General features: G+C 31.9%; 1 protein-coding gene and 1 long non-coding RNA gene across 2 annotated transcripts; one reads left to right on the top strand and one right to left on the bottom strand.

Annotated features, from left to right (window-relative positions):
* The first annotated feature begins 1,865 nt into the window (after positions 1-1,865).
* On the top strand, positions 1,866-12,263 carry LOC103855554. The gene is made up of 13 exons (XM_033289145.1): positions 1,866-1,954; positions 2,270-2,319; positions 2,396-2,494; positions 2,562-2,632; positions 2,718-2,859; positions 2,948-3,040; positions 3,149-3,277; positions 3,380-3,470; positions 3,737-3,807; positions 4,075-4,850; positions 7,749-7,807; positions 10,339-10,363; positions 10,593-12,263. The coding sequence occupies exons 2-13, from the start codon at positions 2,272-2,274 to the stop codon at positions 10,630-10,632; spliced, it is 1,644 nt and encodes a 547-aa protein (XP_033145036.1). The 5' UTR covers positions 1,866-1,954; positions 2,270-2,271; the 3' UTR covers positions 10,633-12,263.
* A 3,121-nt stretch (positions 12,264-15,384) lies between these two features.
* LOC103855551 lies at positions 15,385-16,286 on the bottom strand. Its single transcript, XR_630726.2, has 2 exons — positions 16,131-16,286; positions 15,385-15,758 (listed from the first exon to the last, which is right to left on the bottom strand). It is a non-coding gene; the product is annotated as an uncharacterized LOC103855551 (long non-coding RNA).
* Between the last annotated feature and the right edge of the window lie 1,042 nt (positions 16,287-17,328).

Raw genomic sequence — 17,328 nt, 5'->3', positions numbered from 1 at the left:
ATTTTACTTAAGAAAGCTAATGGTTGCTAGAGTATGAGCCTGAACACCGGGAGTCAGTTGCTGAAAAAAGCTTGGAAAAGAAAACTTTGTTTCTTTTTGTGAAAGATAGTTAAAATTTTTTTTGTTTGACTGGTAATTTGGAATATTTGTTACCTAATCATAATATTCTAAATATAAATAATTGGGCTTAATATTAGTTTAAGGCCTAAGCCCAATAATTATATGGTTAAAAATGTCTTTTACATATTTAGGGTTTTAAGATTTTCACTATAAATATGATTTATTTTTACAAGCATTCTCTAGCCACAACACCTAAGAACACCACATAAAACATATCAAACATTCCAAGAGACAAGGTATCCCTGGAACAAAGCTAGATCCATTACAAGGTATTCGATTTTCTAACTTAAAATCGATCGATGATAATTATATGTTTGTGTATTCTGCAAAACTATACTTGGTAGATGAACATTCTTTTAGAACATAAGGATCTGAGCCTAAGTGTAGTATTAATCTTTTACGATAGTATAAAATATGTCAGATCTCTTTACAAAACTAAATGTTTTCCAAGAGCACAAAATAAAATTTCAGTTTTTTTAGTTAAGATTGCGAGATTTTTTCATAGGGAACTTTGTTACATATGTTGTTCTATTCCGGTCTGGTTACCTAGACCACTTCAAATTTGAGTAATAGAATAGCCGTTCGCTGTAAAAAAAAAAACTAAATTGCTCAAGTGTTTTGCTATAAGTTTTTTGAGTTCATCTTAAACATACAAATCATATCATGGGGGTGATTGGTTGGGCTGTAACTGTAGAATATATACTTTAGAATTTAGTCTATAAAAATTTTTGATTTAACTTTAAAGGATGTAGCATTAAAATTTCCTACAGCTAAAAAGATGGAGCTTTAGAAAATAAGATTTTTACAACCATTTTTTGTATGTTTTTACTGTAGCTTTAGTTCTTTGGTTGTAGCTTTAAAAAATAACATAGTGCATGATTGATAGTATTTAAGGTTGTAGATAAAAATTAAAGCTAAAGTCACTTCCTACCGCCCAACCAATCACCCTCCATATGATTTTGATAAAACAATGTTTGATAAGAACTATTGATTATTCTTAACAAAAATATTTAAATTCCTGGAAAACTAGGAACACAAAACTTTATTTTTTCGTCATCTTAAATTTTTCAAAAATTTATTTTAAAACCAATTGACAATAAGCAAATAATGGGCGAATGGTCTTTCATATGTCCATGTAATCGAGTTTATAGTGATCATGTACCATGTTAAAAGTTATCATATTGAGATTTTTGATTCAAAACCAATTGATATTCAATTTCTTTCCAAAACCTTATATTTAGTATATTGATGATATGAATTATCATTAAACATTATATTTTAAAACATAATCTAGTCAATAAATTAGGAAATCATTGATAATATCTTTCCTTAATAAAAACCTAGAGAATATTCTCTGAACATTAGAAAATAGTTACTAGATCTTAACAATATTCACGGATATATCACAATTTCTTTCCTTCTTTTAAAGATTTTTTTTTTCTAGTCGTCAAAAAAAAAGGATTATTTTTTCTAATAAATAAATTCATTAATTAGAGAAGTGAAAGCATATCTAATAATTACCGCTGGGTATAAAAAGTTAAAAACTGTATATAGATTTTGAATCTCTCTTTCAAACAATGAGGCAAAACACTGTAAAATAAGTTTTTGCTTTTTTTTTGTTCGTCCTTGGCTCAGTGCTTATGGGGGAACTTTGTTTTTGTACATAGTTTTCGTTGTTTTGTCCGTATAAATAACTGACGGTTTCATAATTTTTCTGGGAAAATGAAGGAACATCGCTCATGATTTCATATTAGTAAGGTTTCTCTTATTGTGTGTCTCTCTCTCGATCTCGATTTTCTCGCGTATTTTTCTGATTCGATTAAAGTGTCGATAGGTAATGATGTAATTGAGACATATTGAATATGTTGTGCTGTTTGATTTGGTTCTGTGTGTGTTGTTTGTTTGAAATTGAATTTGATCCAAGTCTCAAAATCTGATTTGATTCTGCTCTGTTTTGTACAATTAATACATGTTTGGTTGCTCTTTTTGAATATTAGATCAGAATCTCTCTGTTCTGACTCTTTTTGTGGATGATCAATCATTTCATTGTGTATTTTTCAGAAAAAATTGCATATAAATCGATTTAATAAGTTGTTTATTGTGTTCGTTAATTGGATTTGAGAGACCAATCAATTTTGTAAATTTGCAGCAATGTCTTGTGGAACTGTAAGAAAGGTTACACGGAAAGATGTCAAAGTGGTAAGTTTCTTGTTGCAATTGAGTAAGAGGATTGTGTTTTGGGTCTATCCTAAAGGCTCTATGCTAATGTGCGCAGGTTAAAGCTTCTATGGAAAAGGAGGACAACCTTTATAAAGACTGTGTAAAAGGTGGAGGAGGCGCTAGTGTATATATCACTTGGCTAATTGGTGATAAGGTGAGACATTATTGTCTGTTAACATTTTTTTTTGTATGTGTTGTTTTGATGTTTATATTCTCTTCAGAGACCACTTCATGATGTGATGGGATTCAAAAAGGAGGTAAATGATATGAAAATCGACATTGCGCTTCAATGGTATGTTTCTTTTTTTTTTTTTCCTGTTGTCTTAGTTACTCTGAACAAGATCCTATTGATCTCATCCAATGTTGTTGTATAACAGGTATATAGATGTATATTCAGACACAGTGTTGGGATATGCCAATGGCATCCACACCGTTGATGGCGGAACACACATTGATGGTGCGAAAGCTTCAATAACAAGAACTATCAACACCCTTGGTAAAAAGAAGAAGTATGTCAAGGTATAATAAGACCAGTGCAGTCACATCATTAACTAGTTTTGTCTTCCAGGGGAGGCATGTCTGATGGTAATATAATTTTTTTTTTCAGGACTTAGACTTAAGTGGGGAGCATATTAGGGAAGGCTTGACTTGCATTGTCGCAGTTGTTGTTACAAAGCCTGAGTTTGTAGGTCAAACTAAGGTACATAAGACTATATTGATCGTGGTCCTCTTCTTTGGCAATGATATATCTGTTTAAAAAATAGTGATTTTTTTGTTAATATATTTGTCACATATAATCTGGAAAAAGAAGAAATTAGGAAACCCAAAAATCAGGGAAATTGTTGACACATCAGTCCAAGAGTACCTAACGGAGTATTTTGAATTGCATCCAGATGTATTTGAGAGCATTTACACCAAATCCTTTAAGGCTTACCAGGTATGATATTGGTGATAATACCTATTGATACTGACTGTATCTTCAGTTGTTTTCTCTATATTTTTTAAATTAAATGACCATGCCGACTCTTTCTATTAATAGAAAGCTTTGGCTTTGAAGAGGGCAAGGAAAGTGATTTCAACGCCGCGCACCGTTCCTCAGAATCAGACCAAAAGATCTTCTGGAAAATTTGGTATGTTTTAGTAAATCACAACATGAGCTATGTATTATGATTTTTTTTTGGTACATATAATATGATTGAAAAACCTGGGGGCAAGTCCTAAACTCTGATGTTAAACAATCATCCTACTCATCACCACGAGTATTGCACTATGGAACCGTACACATGGTTCCAGTAATAAGTAGTGTGGCTGGAGATTAGATCTCGTAGATTCAGAGTGAGAATTATAATAGGGAAACAATATAGTTTTTAATTAAAGTTTTTTCCCATGCCTCCAGAAATATTTATACCCATAGGAGAATCTTCTGTTGGCGCTGCTAAACATGGTGATAATGACAGGCGTTTCCAGGTAATATATTCTTTTTGACTTTAGATTTTATATCTTGGGCAATAAGACAACAATAGTCCGCTTTCAAGCGGACTATTGTTGGATGCTTGAAAATAGCCATTGCTTTTGAGATTTTATATCTGTGCGATAAGTAGAGTCTAGACAGCTCGTGAGAGTTGTCTGAAAGAGATGGAAACAAGGCATTGGTGACTAGTATGCCAATGCCTACCAGCCAAAAAGACATTTGTCTTGGTGGCTCTGACGGTTATAATATCTATCTCTTGCCAGAGCAAAAGGACACTGGAACAGCCTCTGAGTAATGGTGCAGCAGTCTCTACAGCTCCTCCTGGAAGATCGTTAGAGAATACTATTGATTCAAGGGTTGACAAGAAACGCCAAAAAGTTGTTCCATCCTCACAACATCCCTCCTCTTCTTCACGACAAACTGTTGCTGCTGCTTCAAAGCGACCAAACCGTAAAGATGTTGGCGCCAAGACCCTCAAAGGTGTATCCACTGGCTCTAGCAAAACCAAACCAGTCATCCCTGTCGGTCCTGGTTTCCAGGCTGAAATTCCTATTTGGATTGCCCCTACCAAGAAGGGGAAGTTTTACGGTAGTCCCGGAGATTCCGACACTCTTAGGTGGATTGGAACGGCTGTTTGGCCAACATATAGCCTAAAGAAGAAAGATCACCACAAAAAAGTCGGCGAAGGGAGATCAAACTCTTGCACTTGTGCTACTCCAGGATCAGTCGATTGCGCGAAGCTACACATTAAAGAAGCAAGGGAGCTTCTAGAAAAGGAAACTGACGGTGCTTTCTATACTTGGAAGTTTGATGAAATGGGTGAGGTGGGATCAAAATCATGGACGGCCAAGGAAGAGCAAAAGTTTGAATCTCTTGTGAAAAAAAATCCTTTGTCTAGTTGTGATGGGTTTTGGAAGTATGCTTCAAAGGCTTTGCCAAGGAGAAGTGAGAAGGATCTCATTGGTTACTACTATAATGTTTTCCTCAACCACCGTAATACCGATGATGACCACTATGGTGACTTCTTAGCGGATCACAGGTAACTCAAGTTTCCAAGTTCCTGATACTTGGTGATTCAAGAACATGTTCCATTTCCCCCTTAAACTTTTCTGCCATATGATTTTTTCCAAAAGAAATCTCTATAGGGCAAATGCACCAATCTAAAATGTTTTTTTTTCTTTCTCCAATTCTTAACAGGTAGCTGTTTTCTTCTTCATGAACCTTGTTACCTTGTTTCACTCAAGAAACAATCTTGAATATTTTCGAATTTGGCACCTTTATTTTCTTAGCTCCTTTGAGGATGCTTGGACTAAAATGTCTATGATTGTGTCCTTTTTCTCTTCTTTGTGCATTAAATTTATATCTAAACTTGCATTAAACTAAATCCAAAATTATCATCGATGTGAGTAAACCTCAAATATCTTTTGTAAGATTTCTGATCGTAATCCATCTGTTCTATCGTAATCCATCTGTTTCATCGTAATTCAAAGCAAACTTTCACCACGAGACGTACATAGTAATAGTCCATGTTACGGATTTCATTCCAAATTCCGATGGGAAGACCGACCATCACGAAGATTCTATCCCGCAATGAAACAAAGAAAACTTCATCGAAACTCTAATATACAAAGGCGAATTGAATACATCTCTATTCCATATCTACACATTTGTTATATACTTTATTCATCATCAAATGTGATATTCTTGATCAATTATCATCAATGCGAGCAAACCTCAAATACCTTTTGAAAGATTTCTGATCTCGCAGTCCTTCCGTTACATCGCAATTCAAAGCAAAATTTCACCACGAGACGTACATAGTAATAGTCCATGTTACGGATTCCATTCCAAATTCCGATGGGAAGACCGGCCATCACGCAGATTCTATCCCGAAATGAAACAAAAAAAACTTCATCGAAACTCTAATATACAAAGGCGAATTGAATACATCTCTATTCCATATCTACACATTTGTTATATACTTTATTCATCATCAAATGTGATATTCTTGATCAATTATCATCAATGCGAGCAAACCTCAAATACCTTTTGAAAGATTTCTGATCTCGCAGTCCTTCCGTTTCATCGCAATTCAAAGCAAACTTTCACCACGAGACGTACATAGTAATAGTCCATGTTACGGATTCCCTTCCAAATGGGAAGACCGACCGTTACTCGGATTCTATCCCACTATGAAACTTAAAAAACTTGGCCTAAACGTTAATATACAAAGGCAAATCAAATACATCTCTATTCCATATCTACACATTTGTTATATACTTTATTCATCATCAAATGCGATTTCATGATCAGTTATCATCAATGCGAGCAAACCTCAAATATCTTTTTAAAGATTTATGACCTCGCAGTCATTCTGTTTCATCGCAATTCAAAGCAAACTTTCACCACGAGACGTATATAGTAATAGTCCATGATACGGAGTCCATTCTAAATTTTGATGGGAATACCGACTGTTACACGAATTTTATCCCGCTATGAAACATAAAAAACTTGGCCTAAACTTTAATATACAAAGGCGAAGTGAATACATCTCTATTCCATATCTACACATTTTTATATACTTTATTCATCATCAAATGCGATCTTCATGATCAATTATCATCAATGCGAGCAAACCTCAAATATCTTTTGAAAGATTTATGATCTCGACAGCAATTTAAAGCAAACTTTCACCACGAGACGTACATAGTAATAGTCCATGTTATAGATTCCATTCATCATTCCAAATTTTGATGGGAAGACCGACCGTTAGACTGATTCTATCCCGCTTGAAACATAAAAAACTTGGCCTGTACTTTAATATACAAAGACCAATTGAATACATCTCTATTCCGTATCTATACAAATATGCACATTTTTTATGTACTTTATTCATCATTAAATGTGATCTTCATGATCAGTTATCATCAATATGAGTAAACTTCAAATATCTTTTTTAAGATTTTTGAGCTTGCAATCATTCTATTTCATTGCAATTCAAAGCAAACTTTCACCCTGAGACGTTCATAGTAATAGTCCATTTCTCTAAGTTTAAATTTTTTTTTCTAAATCGAATCAAACTGCTAATTGTTCTTGCAAGCAATATACTCTCCCAGTTTCTCCGGAATGAATATCCAAATTAAGTGATGCAGATGTTTAAATTCGAAAAAATTCTCATTTGATATAAAAAGAGATATTTGGTTTTATTCAATTCTTCTATGAAAACCAATGCATAAAGATCAACTAACAACGTCAACCAAACATTTCATACATCCAAATTTCAATAGATCTAAATGAAAAATGGAGATCTGAATCAAGGTACAACGTCATCGTCGACGTACTGGATATTAAAAGGAAACTTTTCCTCACTACCATGTAAAGAAACTACCATTGAGAGGTGTTGAAGAATCTGTCTGTAACCGATATTAGATCCCCCAAAAAATACAGTCCAAAATCTAAAATAGCTACCTAGATTTATGGATGTGCATGAAAGTCTTCTTAGTGTAGCGGTTTGACTAAAAGTTCATTAATGATTTTACATCATGAAGTATGAGTTTCAAATTTTATTAAAGACGAAATCACGCAGATTTATAGAAAAAATACTTACAACAGATCTTTAGTATGGTGAAAGGAGTACCGTTAATTGTCATTCTTATAAGGTATTTCAGGTGATGCAGTCAAACGTAAATCTGCATAAGGCATATAAAATTGTCGGATGTATAATATTTTTCATAGTTAACGAAAGCATAATTATTCATCATTAAGAAAAAAAATTCACGGGTATGTTTTTAGGGGAATTGATTTCATATAGTTAGTACCAACTCGAAATAACCAATTCGAAAGATGAGTTATGTTTAATATAATTAAAATAACTAAACAAAAAAAATCTAAAATTGAAGTTTTTTTGTTAATTAATTACTATTTTACTTAAACGCAGACATGCGAGGAGGCGAAGAGGAGCAATCACGTCCATGCACTACGAAAACTTTTTTTTTGGTGTAATGATACAGTAAAACGTAACAGGGAAAGTAGAAGAAGAACAGTAACTCGTATGATTCGATCCAATGTATTACACAAAGAATCGCTCTCTCTCCTGCCAAGAGTTTACATGTAGAAACAACTCAAAAGCAAGGATGAGGAATCCATGGTGATTTTCTAGGAAAATCACAGAGAAACAAACCAGAGAAGATGCGAAGAAGATAACAAACTTTCTTGATATTTTTTCGATGATCCTAACTTCTGTTTTCTCAAGCTATATAATTGCTTCCTCTTGCTGACGTGGCTGAGATGACGTGGCTCTCTTAGTATCTTCTTTTCCTATAGCAAATCCTCCCTCTTTGAGAAAACCTTGACCACAAGGTTTTGAAGAACCAACAACTCGTGTCCACAATTGCAGCAGAAATGAAGATTTGACACTACTCTGGCCATTGGTACGTCTGTTGTCTAGTTCTTTAAGTGCTCTACTGGCCAGTGATAGTAAGGCCAGCAACATGAAAGTTCTTCTCCTGTATCTCCAGTGTATCAGCCTCGTGTGCAAACAGGTTGCGTAACAGGTCTCGTGTTGTTGTTTCGTAATGTTGCAATAACTTTGAACTTAAACATCCAGTTCTTGCAGAACCGTCTCTCCCAGTTACCATCATGTAACCTGAGGCACTTGCTTCGACAATCCAGAATTATTTGCTCCAGATATAAGTGTGTGTGGTCAGTTCGTAACACCACTGTCTTGTTGAGTATTGGCTGTTCTGCATCAAACGTGTTGTCATCCCTTGCCATGATCACGATCATTGGAACTGAAGTTTCTGTCATTACAGTCACAACACTAACAACAACTTCTTCATTGTAGATATGGTCTCCAACCATCCGATAATCTCCTTTTTGACAAAACCATCTCACCGGTATTATTGAGTTTCCGAAGAGAAGAAGCTCACTCTCATTTCCCCTGTAGCTCTGCTTAGTACCTGATTCCTCTTCCCAAGCAGCCTTGAGTTTTTCACATTGTAAAGGAAACATCAATCTCAGTTTGAACAACAACCATGAGCACTTCTGTTTACTCCAGTGAGCTAAACTCTCTGCCACTTTAACCATCACCGTATCAATGAGGATAGGTGGATAGGGACATGTAGGATCAGACTGGTACTGAACGAGATTCTTCCCCAAGTCTGAGAAGGGTACTATCTTTTTCTCAACGTGAGCTTCAGAACTGAAGAACCATGACTGTTGTTGACTTCTCCAACGACCACAAGTGCTCATTTTCTCCAATGATCCCACATGATCACTAGCACATAGACTGTTGGAGGTTTGGTGCTTTACTCTCATAGATGTATAATGATCATTTTGTGGCAGGAATCTCCCTAGGTCCTCCATTTTATACTTAAATTTCCAGTTCTTGTGACACCTCGGTTGCTTCCTTTTACAACCAACCCTTTGAAGCAAAAGATCAAACAAGTGGTGTGCAACTAGCTCAGCCTCAGCATCTGCTGATTTTTGAATCAATTCTTCCCCCATGTCAACATCCAAAACGTATGTGTGTTCTACCCTTGGAGATTTCCACTCATCAACTCTCAGTTTGTCAAAATCTCCATGTAATTGCAAGCTTTTGTTCTCAAGAAACACATATTCCAATCTTCCTATCCTATGGCATGGTTCCAAAAGAGAAATTGGTACCTCGTTTACTAGCGATTCAATCTGCTCTGGATCCTCTGAATTCACATCTACATCAAGAGTCAAACCAGTCGACTCCATCTTGGTAGTTAAATCACTTTCATCTCGTATGTGAATCGCTGAAACTGATAAGGACTGAACTTGCGACTCTGAAACAGCAGGATTAGGCATCGTCATCTCTTGAATCACATCGGCCTTCCTGACCTTAAGTGCCACTAACCAATTATGCGTTGATACGTCCCTCTCCGTCTGCAATCTGATCCGTTCCGGATCATCTCGTTCACCAAACATACGTATCAAGCTACTCTTTAGTTCGTCCCAAGTTTCAAAATACTTGATTTCTTCTCGTTGATGAACAAAAGATTCTGCTTTACCTCCAAGAAGATACACAGCTAACGCTAATTTGTTCATATCCGAGTAGTCATCACAAGCAAATTGATCTTCCAACTTTGAAATCCAAGGACGCAAATCGCAGGAAACACCTTCGAAGACTTGGAACTCAACGCCTGCCATTGATTCCGAGGTTCGACTGGCTCTGATACCTTTGATACAGTAAAACGTAACAGGGAAAGTAGAAGAAGAACAGTAACTCGTATGATTCGATCCAATGTATTACACAAAGAATCGCTCTCTCTCCTGCCAAGAGTTTACATGTAGAAACAACTCAAAAGCAAGGATGAGGAATCCATGGTGATTTTCTAGGAAAATCACAGAGAAACAAACCAGAGAAGATGCGAAGAAGATAACAAACTTTCTTGATATTTTTTCGATGATCCTAACTTCTGTTTTCTCAAGCTATATAATTGCTTCCTCTTGCTGACGTGGCTGAGATGACGTGGCTCTCTTAGTATCTTCTTTTCCTATAGCATGTAAGCACTACGAAAACTTAAGGTTAGTCTTCTTTATTCAATAGTTAAGCTTATTAGTTTTTTTTTTGAAAAAATTAACATGTAATTAAGTTTTGTAAAAACATGAGGTAAACACACACACACATATATATATATATATATATATATATACTTATCATAATTAATGTGTAATGTAAAATGTAAGTGGAAATTAAGTTAATAACTATAATTACCTAAATTTCATATGCTTATATTTGCAAATTTTTTGCAAGAATCGATGAAACTGCTATTGAGGCTGCAAAAGCGAGGTGAGGCTTGGTGGAGCGTCTTCATTTGTGCAAACGCCTAGCTCACCTCTTCTAGGCCTCGCATAGGCACACACGACTGCTAAAATACAATCTTAATTAGATCCACCTGAATTGAAATCAAAACTAAACCAAACCATCCCTAATGCGTTTGATATTATATTAATATTATAATTTATTAAAAAATATATATATATTATAATTTATTTAGATGTTTGCGTCAGGTATGAGATAAATAATTTTCTTGTCCCATATTTAATTATTAGTGTTTTAAGTAAAATTAAGCTGTGTTATAAATATTATTCTTTTTAAATGTGATTGTAAGTTATTTTAAATAAAAATATTATAATTATTAACAAGGTTTAAATTTCTTTTACTAATATAGATTATTTTGTAGTTTTAGATTTAAATTTAAACTAGATACTGACCCGCCCTTTTAAAAAGCGGATATTCTATCTATTAAAATGTCATTTTTCAATTTTAATATTATTTCTAATTAGATGTGTTTCAATATTTTATTATCTAATATGGTTTTATTTTTATAAATTGTAATTCTAATTAGTGCGAGTATGTGTTTGAATAGTTTATTATCTAATATGGTTTTTATTTTTATAAATTGTAATGTAATTTATTTGTTATTAGTTAAATTGTGTTTACACATATAGGACTGCAAATCCGTTGTTTGTTTAATTCTTAAATATATCACATATATTAATTTGTTTATTTCTTAAATGTATAATCTCAATAAAAATAAAACAGGTTTTTTATGATTTTAAGTATAGATATTTTACACAAATTGGCATAATGGGTTAATATATTTGTTTATCTCTTAAATGTATAATTCCTGTATAAAAAATAAAACAATCTTTTTTAATGATTTTCACTAAATATATTTTAACCAAAATAGTCTAATGGGTTAACAATGGTTCAATTTGGATCTATCCAATGGGCTTTAAATTTCTGTAGATCATTAAAGATATTAAAAAAAGTTATGGTATGTTTTGTAATTTTTAAAAAAATTCAGGGGCATAATCATAAGAAGGATTCTGCTTTAATAGTATAGATGATAGACAAAAATTTTTGTTGATTCTTAGTAATTTGGAATAGTTACTATATTATCACTAATTTCTTTTTATTTATCTATACTATATTAATGCATAAATATATATATATATATGTATATTAATATTTCAACAAAAAGAAAACAAAAAAAAATCACGTACATACATACATTGCTTAAGGAAACCAAGAAAATGTGGTTTTTAGTTTTTGCTAAGAAGTAGGTAGTTGTTTCAAAATCTGGTTTCCCAAAATTTTATGACTTTTATGATACTGGATTTTCTTTGAATGTTGAGCCGCTTTATTGGGCAAGCATAAACCCAGTATCAATCTGGTTTGTTTGATTTTTGGTCGATCGTATACCAACTTAGAAAATTTGATAACACTTAAGTTACTGATATATGGTAATAATCTTCTTTCAATGCATACAAGCACCACCCAGAGTATAGGAAGTTAAGATTAAACTACTATATAGTCCCTGCAATCTCTCTCGGTGATAATATTAAAAGCCACTAATAGATACACAAGGAAGCTTAACACACTGTAGTAGTGTTCTTTTTTTTCCTTAGAAACACATTTCACAAATCCAGCAGCAGCAGAGTGCAAAGAGACTGCATAGGAAGAAGCAAACACAAGAGTTAGTGCTAGAAAAACACAGGAACAGAGTCTTTGATCTGTTTTCTTGTTCAGTTCTTGAAGTTTTACCATCCTTCAATGAAGCCTTTGTCTCCTCTCTGCTTTGTCTCGAGCTTCTTGTTCTTGTCTTGTTGTCCCCGCAGTTCAGGGACCTCTACTGCAGCTGGATATCCTGCCAAGAGAGGTAAGTACTACATATCTCTTAATTAATTTGCTTCAGAAAAATGTTTGATTCGTTGTTATCTCTCAAACTTACAAACAAAATAAAACCACATAAAAATCCTGACCTGGTGGAAGATGTTGTTGATCTTGTGCGATTCCCGTGTCCTTCTGCATCTTTTCTTACAGAAGACTCTCCTCTCTTTGTGTTAACTCGTTCAGTTTACAAGTGGAAACAAACAAAAGGCAGTTGTGTTTGTGTGATTCGAGATTATGATTCTTGTTTTGGTTTTGATATAAAACATTTGGTTGTGAGGATGCCTCTTTTTATATAAGCTGTGATATGATAGAAAAAAAAAAAAGAAAGCTATAATAATGGCGCGCGGCAACGGCAGATGATAATATTCTTCTTTAGTTTTATTTTTTCTGACTTTCGGTTTATTCGAGTATATCTTTATACCTTCCTTCACGAAGGGGCTACTGCAGAATCTAAGTTTTAAACTGTGAAAAAGGAGACTTTTGCCTTTTTGAGGTTCTTTACAAATTGGTTCACACTTTTTTATATTTGTTTGGCTTTTACATCATACTTTTCGTCTCTTTTTGCTGATTGTCCTCAAAACTTCTTCCATTCATACATTTTACCCCTACATTTTCATTATGGTTCTAGACGTCCTAACGAGTTTCTTTAACCATAATAACATAACAGTATTGATCTCTCCTTAACATGATACAAGCAAGGTATTAGCTTCTGTTTTTCATATTACTACATCAAGAAACATACTTAAATGCTGATTGATACAAGTGAGAACATACTTATGTGTGCAAATGTGTAATAACCGATTGGAGAAGAGAACCAACACTTTTGGACTTTGATGTCTGTTTGCAGTATTATACGTAAGAAACTGCGTTACACATTAAATTGCTTCTTGTTGGCGATTAACAGAGTGATTTAACGTGGAACCGTGATCAGAGATAACTTGTGTGGATTGAGTTGTCCAAAAAGTTGTTTGGAAAAAGTAATTACTTTTAAATACCATCAAAATAAATTGTTATAGACAAAATCTAATGATATTAATTCGTGATTGGGATTCTTCCTATATGTTTAATGAAAATTAGATTTTGACCCACGCTTGAAAGCGCGGGTTTGGTTTTGTTTTGCTTTTCATAATTATTAAATTTAGTGTTTGAATCATATAATCTTGAAGATTATTTCACTAATGAAATTTAGTATTTGAATCATATAATCTTACACCCAAATCTTTTATAAAGCTTTTATGTAGTGTAGTGTCTTACATGTAACGTGTTTTGTAATCGATGGTAGTATATGAGGGAAGTGAATATTTCGTTAACGTAACAGTTATAATAGGTTGTGCTTTGGTTTTGGTTCATGTAATGTATTTTGTTTGGGTAGGGTGGTTTAGCAATCGGTTTTAGTGGTTATGTATAAATAATAATGTATACAGTTCGTATGGTTAGAGTAATAATCGGGGGTTTATAGGGTAAAAAAGTTGTTAATTATTGTTATAATATACAGGGTAAGTCCAAAAAAATTTAAAAGTAATAAGTCCAAACAACTTTCATAGGTAGATTTTTTCAAAATCCTTCCCTTTTAATAATATTGATTTATGTTTAGAGCAAAGATAAAAGTGAGTGTTTTTTTGGACAATAGATGAAAGTGACTCTAAAAATTTAATGAAGGAAAATTTGCCCCTACAACCATAAAAAAAACACAAACCTTATATAACCAAAAAACTCTCTCTCCTTATTTATCTTCCTATTTCTCTCTAACTTCTTACTAAAAATCTAATTACTTTTTTTTGGTTATTTGGCAAATAAGCCCAAATGTTAATATGCATAGTAAAGTTGTTTTGTCTCTTTATCATCTCACAATTTGGCTATCGTGGCAAAAAAACTAGTTCACACTTCACAGACGTAGTTGATTATATGATTATTACCCATATTAGCTTAAGACATGCGTGGAATGAATGTTATATACAAAAATAGTTTTTTATCTATTATTATTTATTTGTATTCATTTACGTATTATGTATATAAATAAATTAGAGTAAAAGAATAAATCAAAACAATACATCTTGTTTATTTACGATACTTTTTTGGTAAATAGATCAAAACAATAATTTTAGTTATTTTATATGGTATATAACTAAATTTCAATTACATGGACGTAGATATATAGTATATTTTAAAATAAATATTTCTTATTGAGAATTCATACTCATATGATAAACACGAATTTTCTAATGTGAGATTTTTTAATTCAAATTTCAAAATTAAAATATTAATGTTTCAATACCTTTTTAATACAAATTTAGAAATTATCATATTTAAGTATTTTCTATGTTATATAGTTTAATTTTAAACTATATTAATATATGATATGAATGTCTAGTAAATGAGACTTCATATTCATACGATTTATAATCATTTGTATATTGTTATTACCAAAAAAAAAAGTTAAACCATTGATCAAAAAATTTTAGTGTGAGGCATTTAATGTTTTTAGTAATTTATAGTCGTTTTAAAAATTCAAAATATAACATATATGGTTAATGTGGTTGTTTAATATCTTCTAATAATATAAAATTAAACAAAAAAAGCTAAGATACAAAAAATTATTATCAAAAAATTATTATTTATAATCAGTAATTTTCATATATACGTTCATCATATTAGGCAATTCCGTAGCTTTTATTTAAAGAAAATGCGAGAATATTTTTTGTACACTATTTATAAATTTAATAGTTAGTTTAATAAAAAGTATAATATAAGTTAAGATGAACCAACATATTTTTCAAAGAATTCTGAATTTTATTTTCATGGTAACACGTGGCTACAAAACAATGTTGTTATATTTCTGAATTAATATATAAGAGATGTATGCATGTATCCTTAAATAAACAAATTGATTCTTATAAGTTTATCTTACTTTTAGATTTATCTTTTATTAGTTGGATTACTAAACATAATTTTCTAGATAATTAAAGACATACATCTAGAACTTTTCCAATTATTGGAGACAACTAAATCAACTTGGGACACAAGTGCAAACGTCAAATTGGCAGATAATGCGATTGTTTGGTGGACACCCATCAAGAATACAGTCACGAACTCCTAAACATTGATCGCCAATAACAGCACCATGGGCACAAGTACACTTGTGGTCTTTACATATTACATGTGTATATCCTCTGCAACCACGAGGATCACAGTCCTCGGCTTTGTTACATCGAAATTGACCTTCACTCCTCATTATCATGTCTATGTAACAATAATTAAATTTAAGTCAAACCCAATCAGACCAGATGATTGTGTACTATTAAATTAAAGGCCGGGAGGGGGGAGGTGGAAAAAAAAATGTAACCAGTTATAATCATTTTCAATGTTCTTCTCTTAGTTTCTTGCTTAATTTTAATAAATTTCATTTTTTTGTAGTGTAAAAATCTTTCATATAAACTAGTTACAAATTTCATCATTTTCTCTAGTTGTTGTTTCTTGGAAAAAGAATATATTCGATCAATATAATATTGCAAGTAAAAGGCAAGTTTAGATTTGATTAAACATGTATTAATATTCACATATATAATGAATTATTTAACATCTGAAAAGAAATGACAGTTTTAGATTACTTACATGAAGAAATTAGGAGAACAATGACGAAAATGATTGTTGCTTTTTCCATTCTAATTTTTCTCCTTCAGTATTTTTCTTTCATTTTGAGGGTGATTTAGAGACGTGTTTATATAAGTTTTCTTGGTCATCTTTGTAATGGTAATAACTCTAGCTAGATTTTTATCAAACACTTTTATGGTAATTATTGAAACGGATATTGGTCAGATCAATATATTTTTTGTAACATAATTTTCCACAGATTTATATCTTTGACCAAATAATAATTAATATGACTCCACATATCTTACATCTCAGATTCAGAAAGTTGGATGTTAGGTGTGATTGGTAATGGTTATAGGTGTTGTCTACGGCCTCATTTATTTATATATCACTAAATTCACATCAATCAAACTTTTAAAAAAATTCAAAATCACAGTTTTTGAAATTCACCACAGCTGTACAAGTGCTCTGTATAACCAAAAATCCAGAGCAATTTTTTGGAGCTTTCTAAAAATTCTAAAACAGTAAAATATAAATCCACAGCAAAAAATCTACAGATTTTTTTCTACAACAAAATTTTTAAAACTACATTCATTACCAATCGGACCCAAGTTATTTTATTTTCTTCCTAAATAAGGCATGCATAATAAATAAATATAATCTACTCCATTAACCACATATGTTATTAGAAAACATTGAATTATATAACTTCTATAACTAAAACATAGAACTATATTTCTAAAACATAGATTTTTTTGACAAAGAAACATAAAATTTTATTACTCACAAACATATTATATTTTATAAACAATTCTAATATATGAAGTCCTATATATATACATTTTTGAATATTAATTGAAATGTGATCTACAAAACATAATATTTCTATAATTATAAATAAATTTTAATTTTAATTTTATTAATAAAATTATTATTATGTAAAGTATCCCTTTAAGATTAAACATTTGATGATTTTACTGCATATCATGCGGATCTTATTTAAATAAAAATGTGTATTTGTTATTCTTTTCTTTAAAATACTTACTAGATTTTGACCCGCGCTTTCAAAGCGCGGAATCATTTCTTTTTAAAATTTTATTTAAATTAATAAATATTTGTCTAATCTATATTTTAATAGATTTTATATTTGTTTATAGTAATTTTTTATAATTTTATCTTCTTTATTTTTTATTATATAATAATAAATTTGTGTACTAAT

Source organism: Brassica rapa, chromosome A03 (genome assembly GCF_000309985.2).
Source record: "Brassica rapa cultivar Chiifu-401-42 chromosome A03, CAAS_Brap_v3.01, whole genome shotgun sequence".
In the NCBI taxonomy this organism is placed as follows: Eukaryota; Viridiplantae; Streptophyta; class Magnoliopsida; order Brassicales; family Brassicaceae; genus Brassica; species Brassica rapa.
The sequence above is the reverse complement of the archived record's forward strand: the minus strand, read 5'-3'. Positions and strand labels throughout refer to the sequence as shown.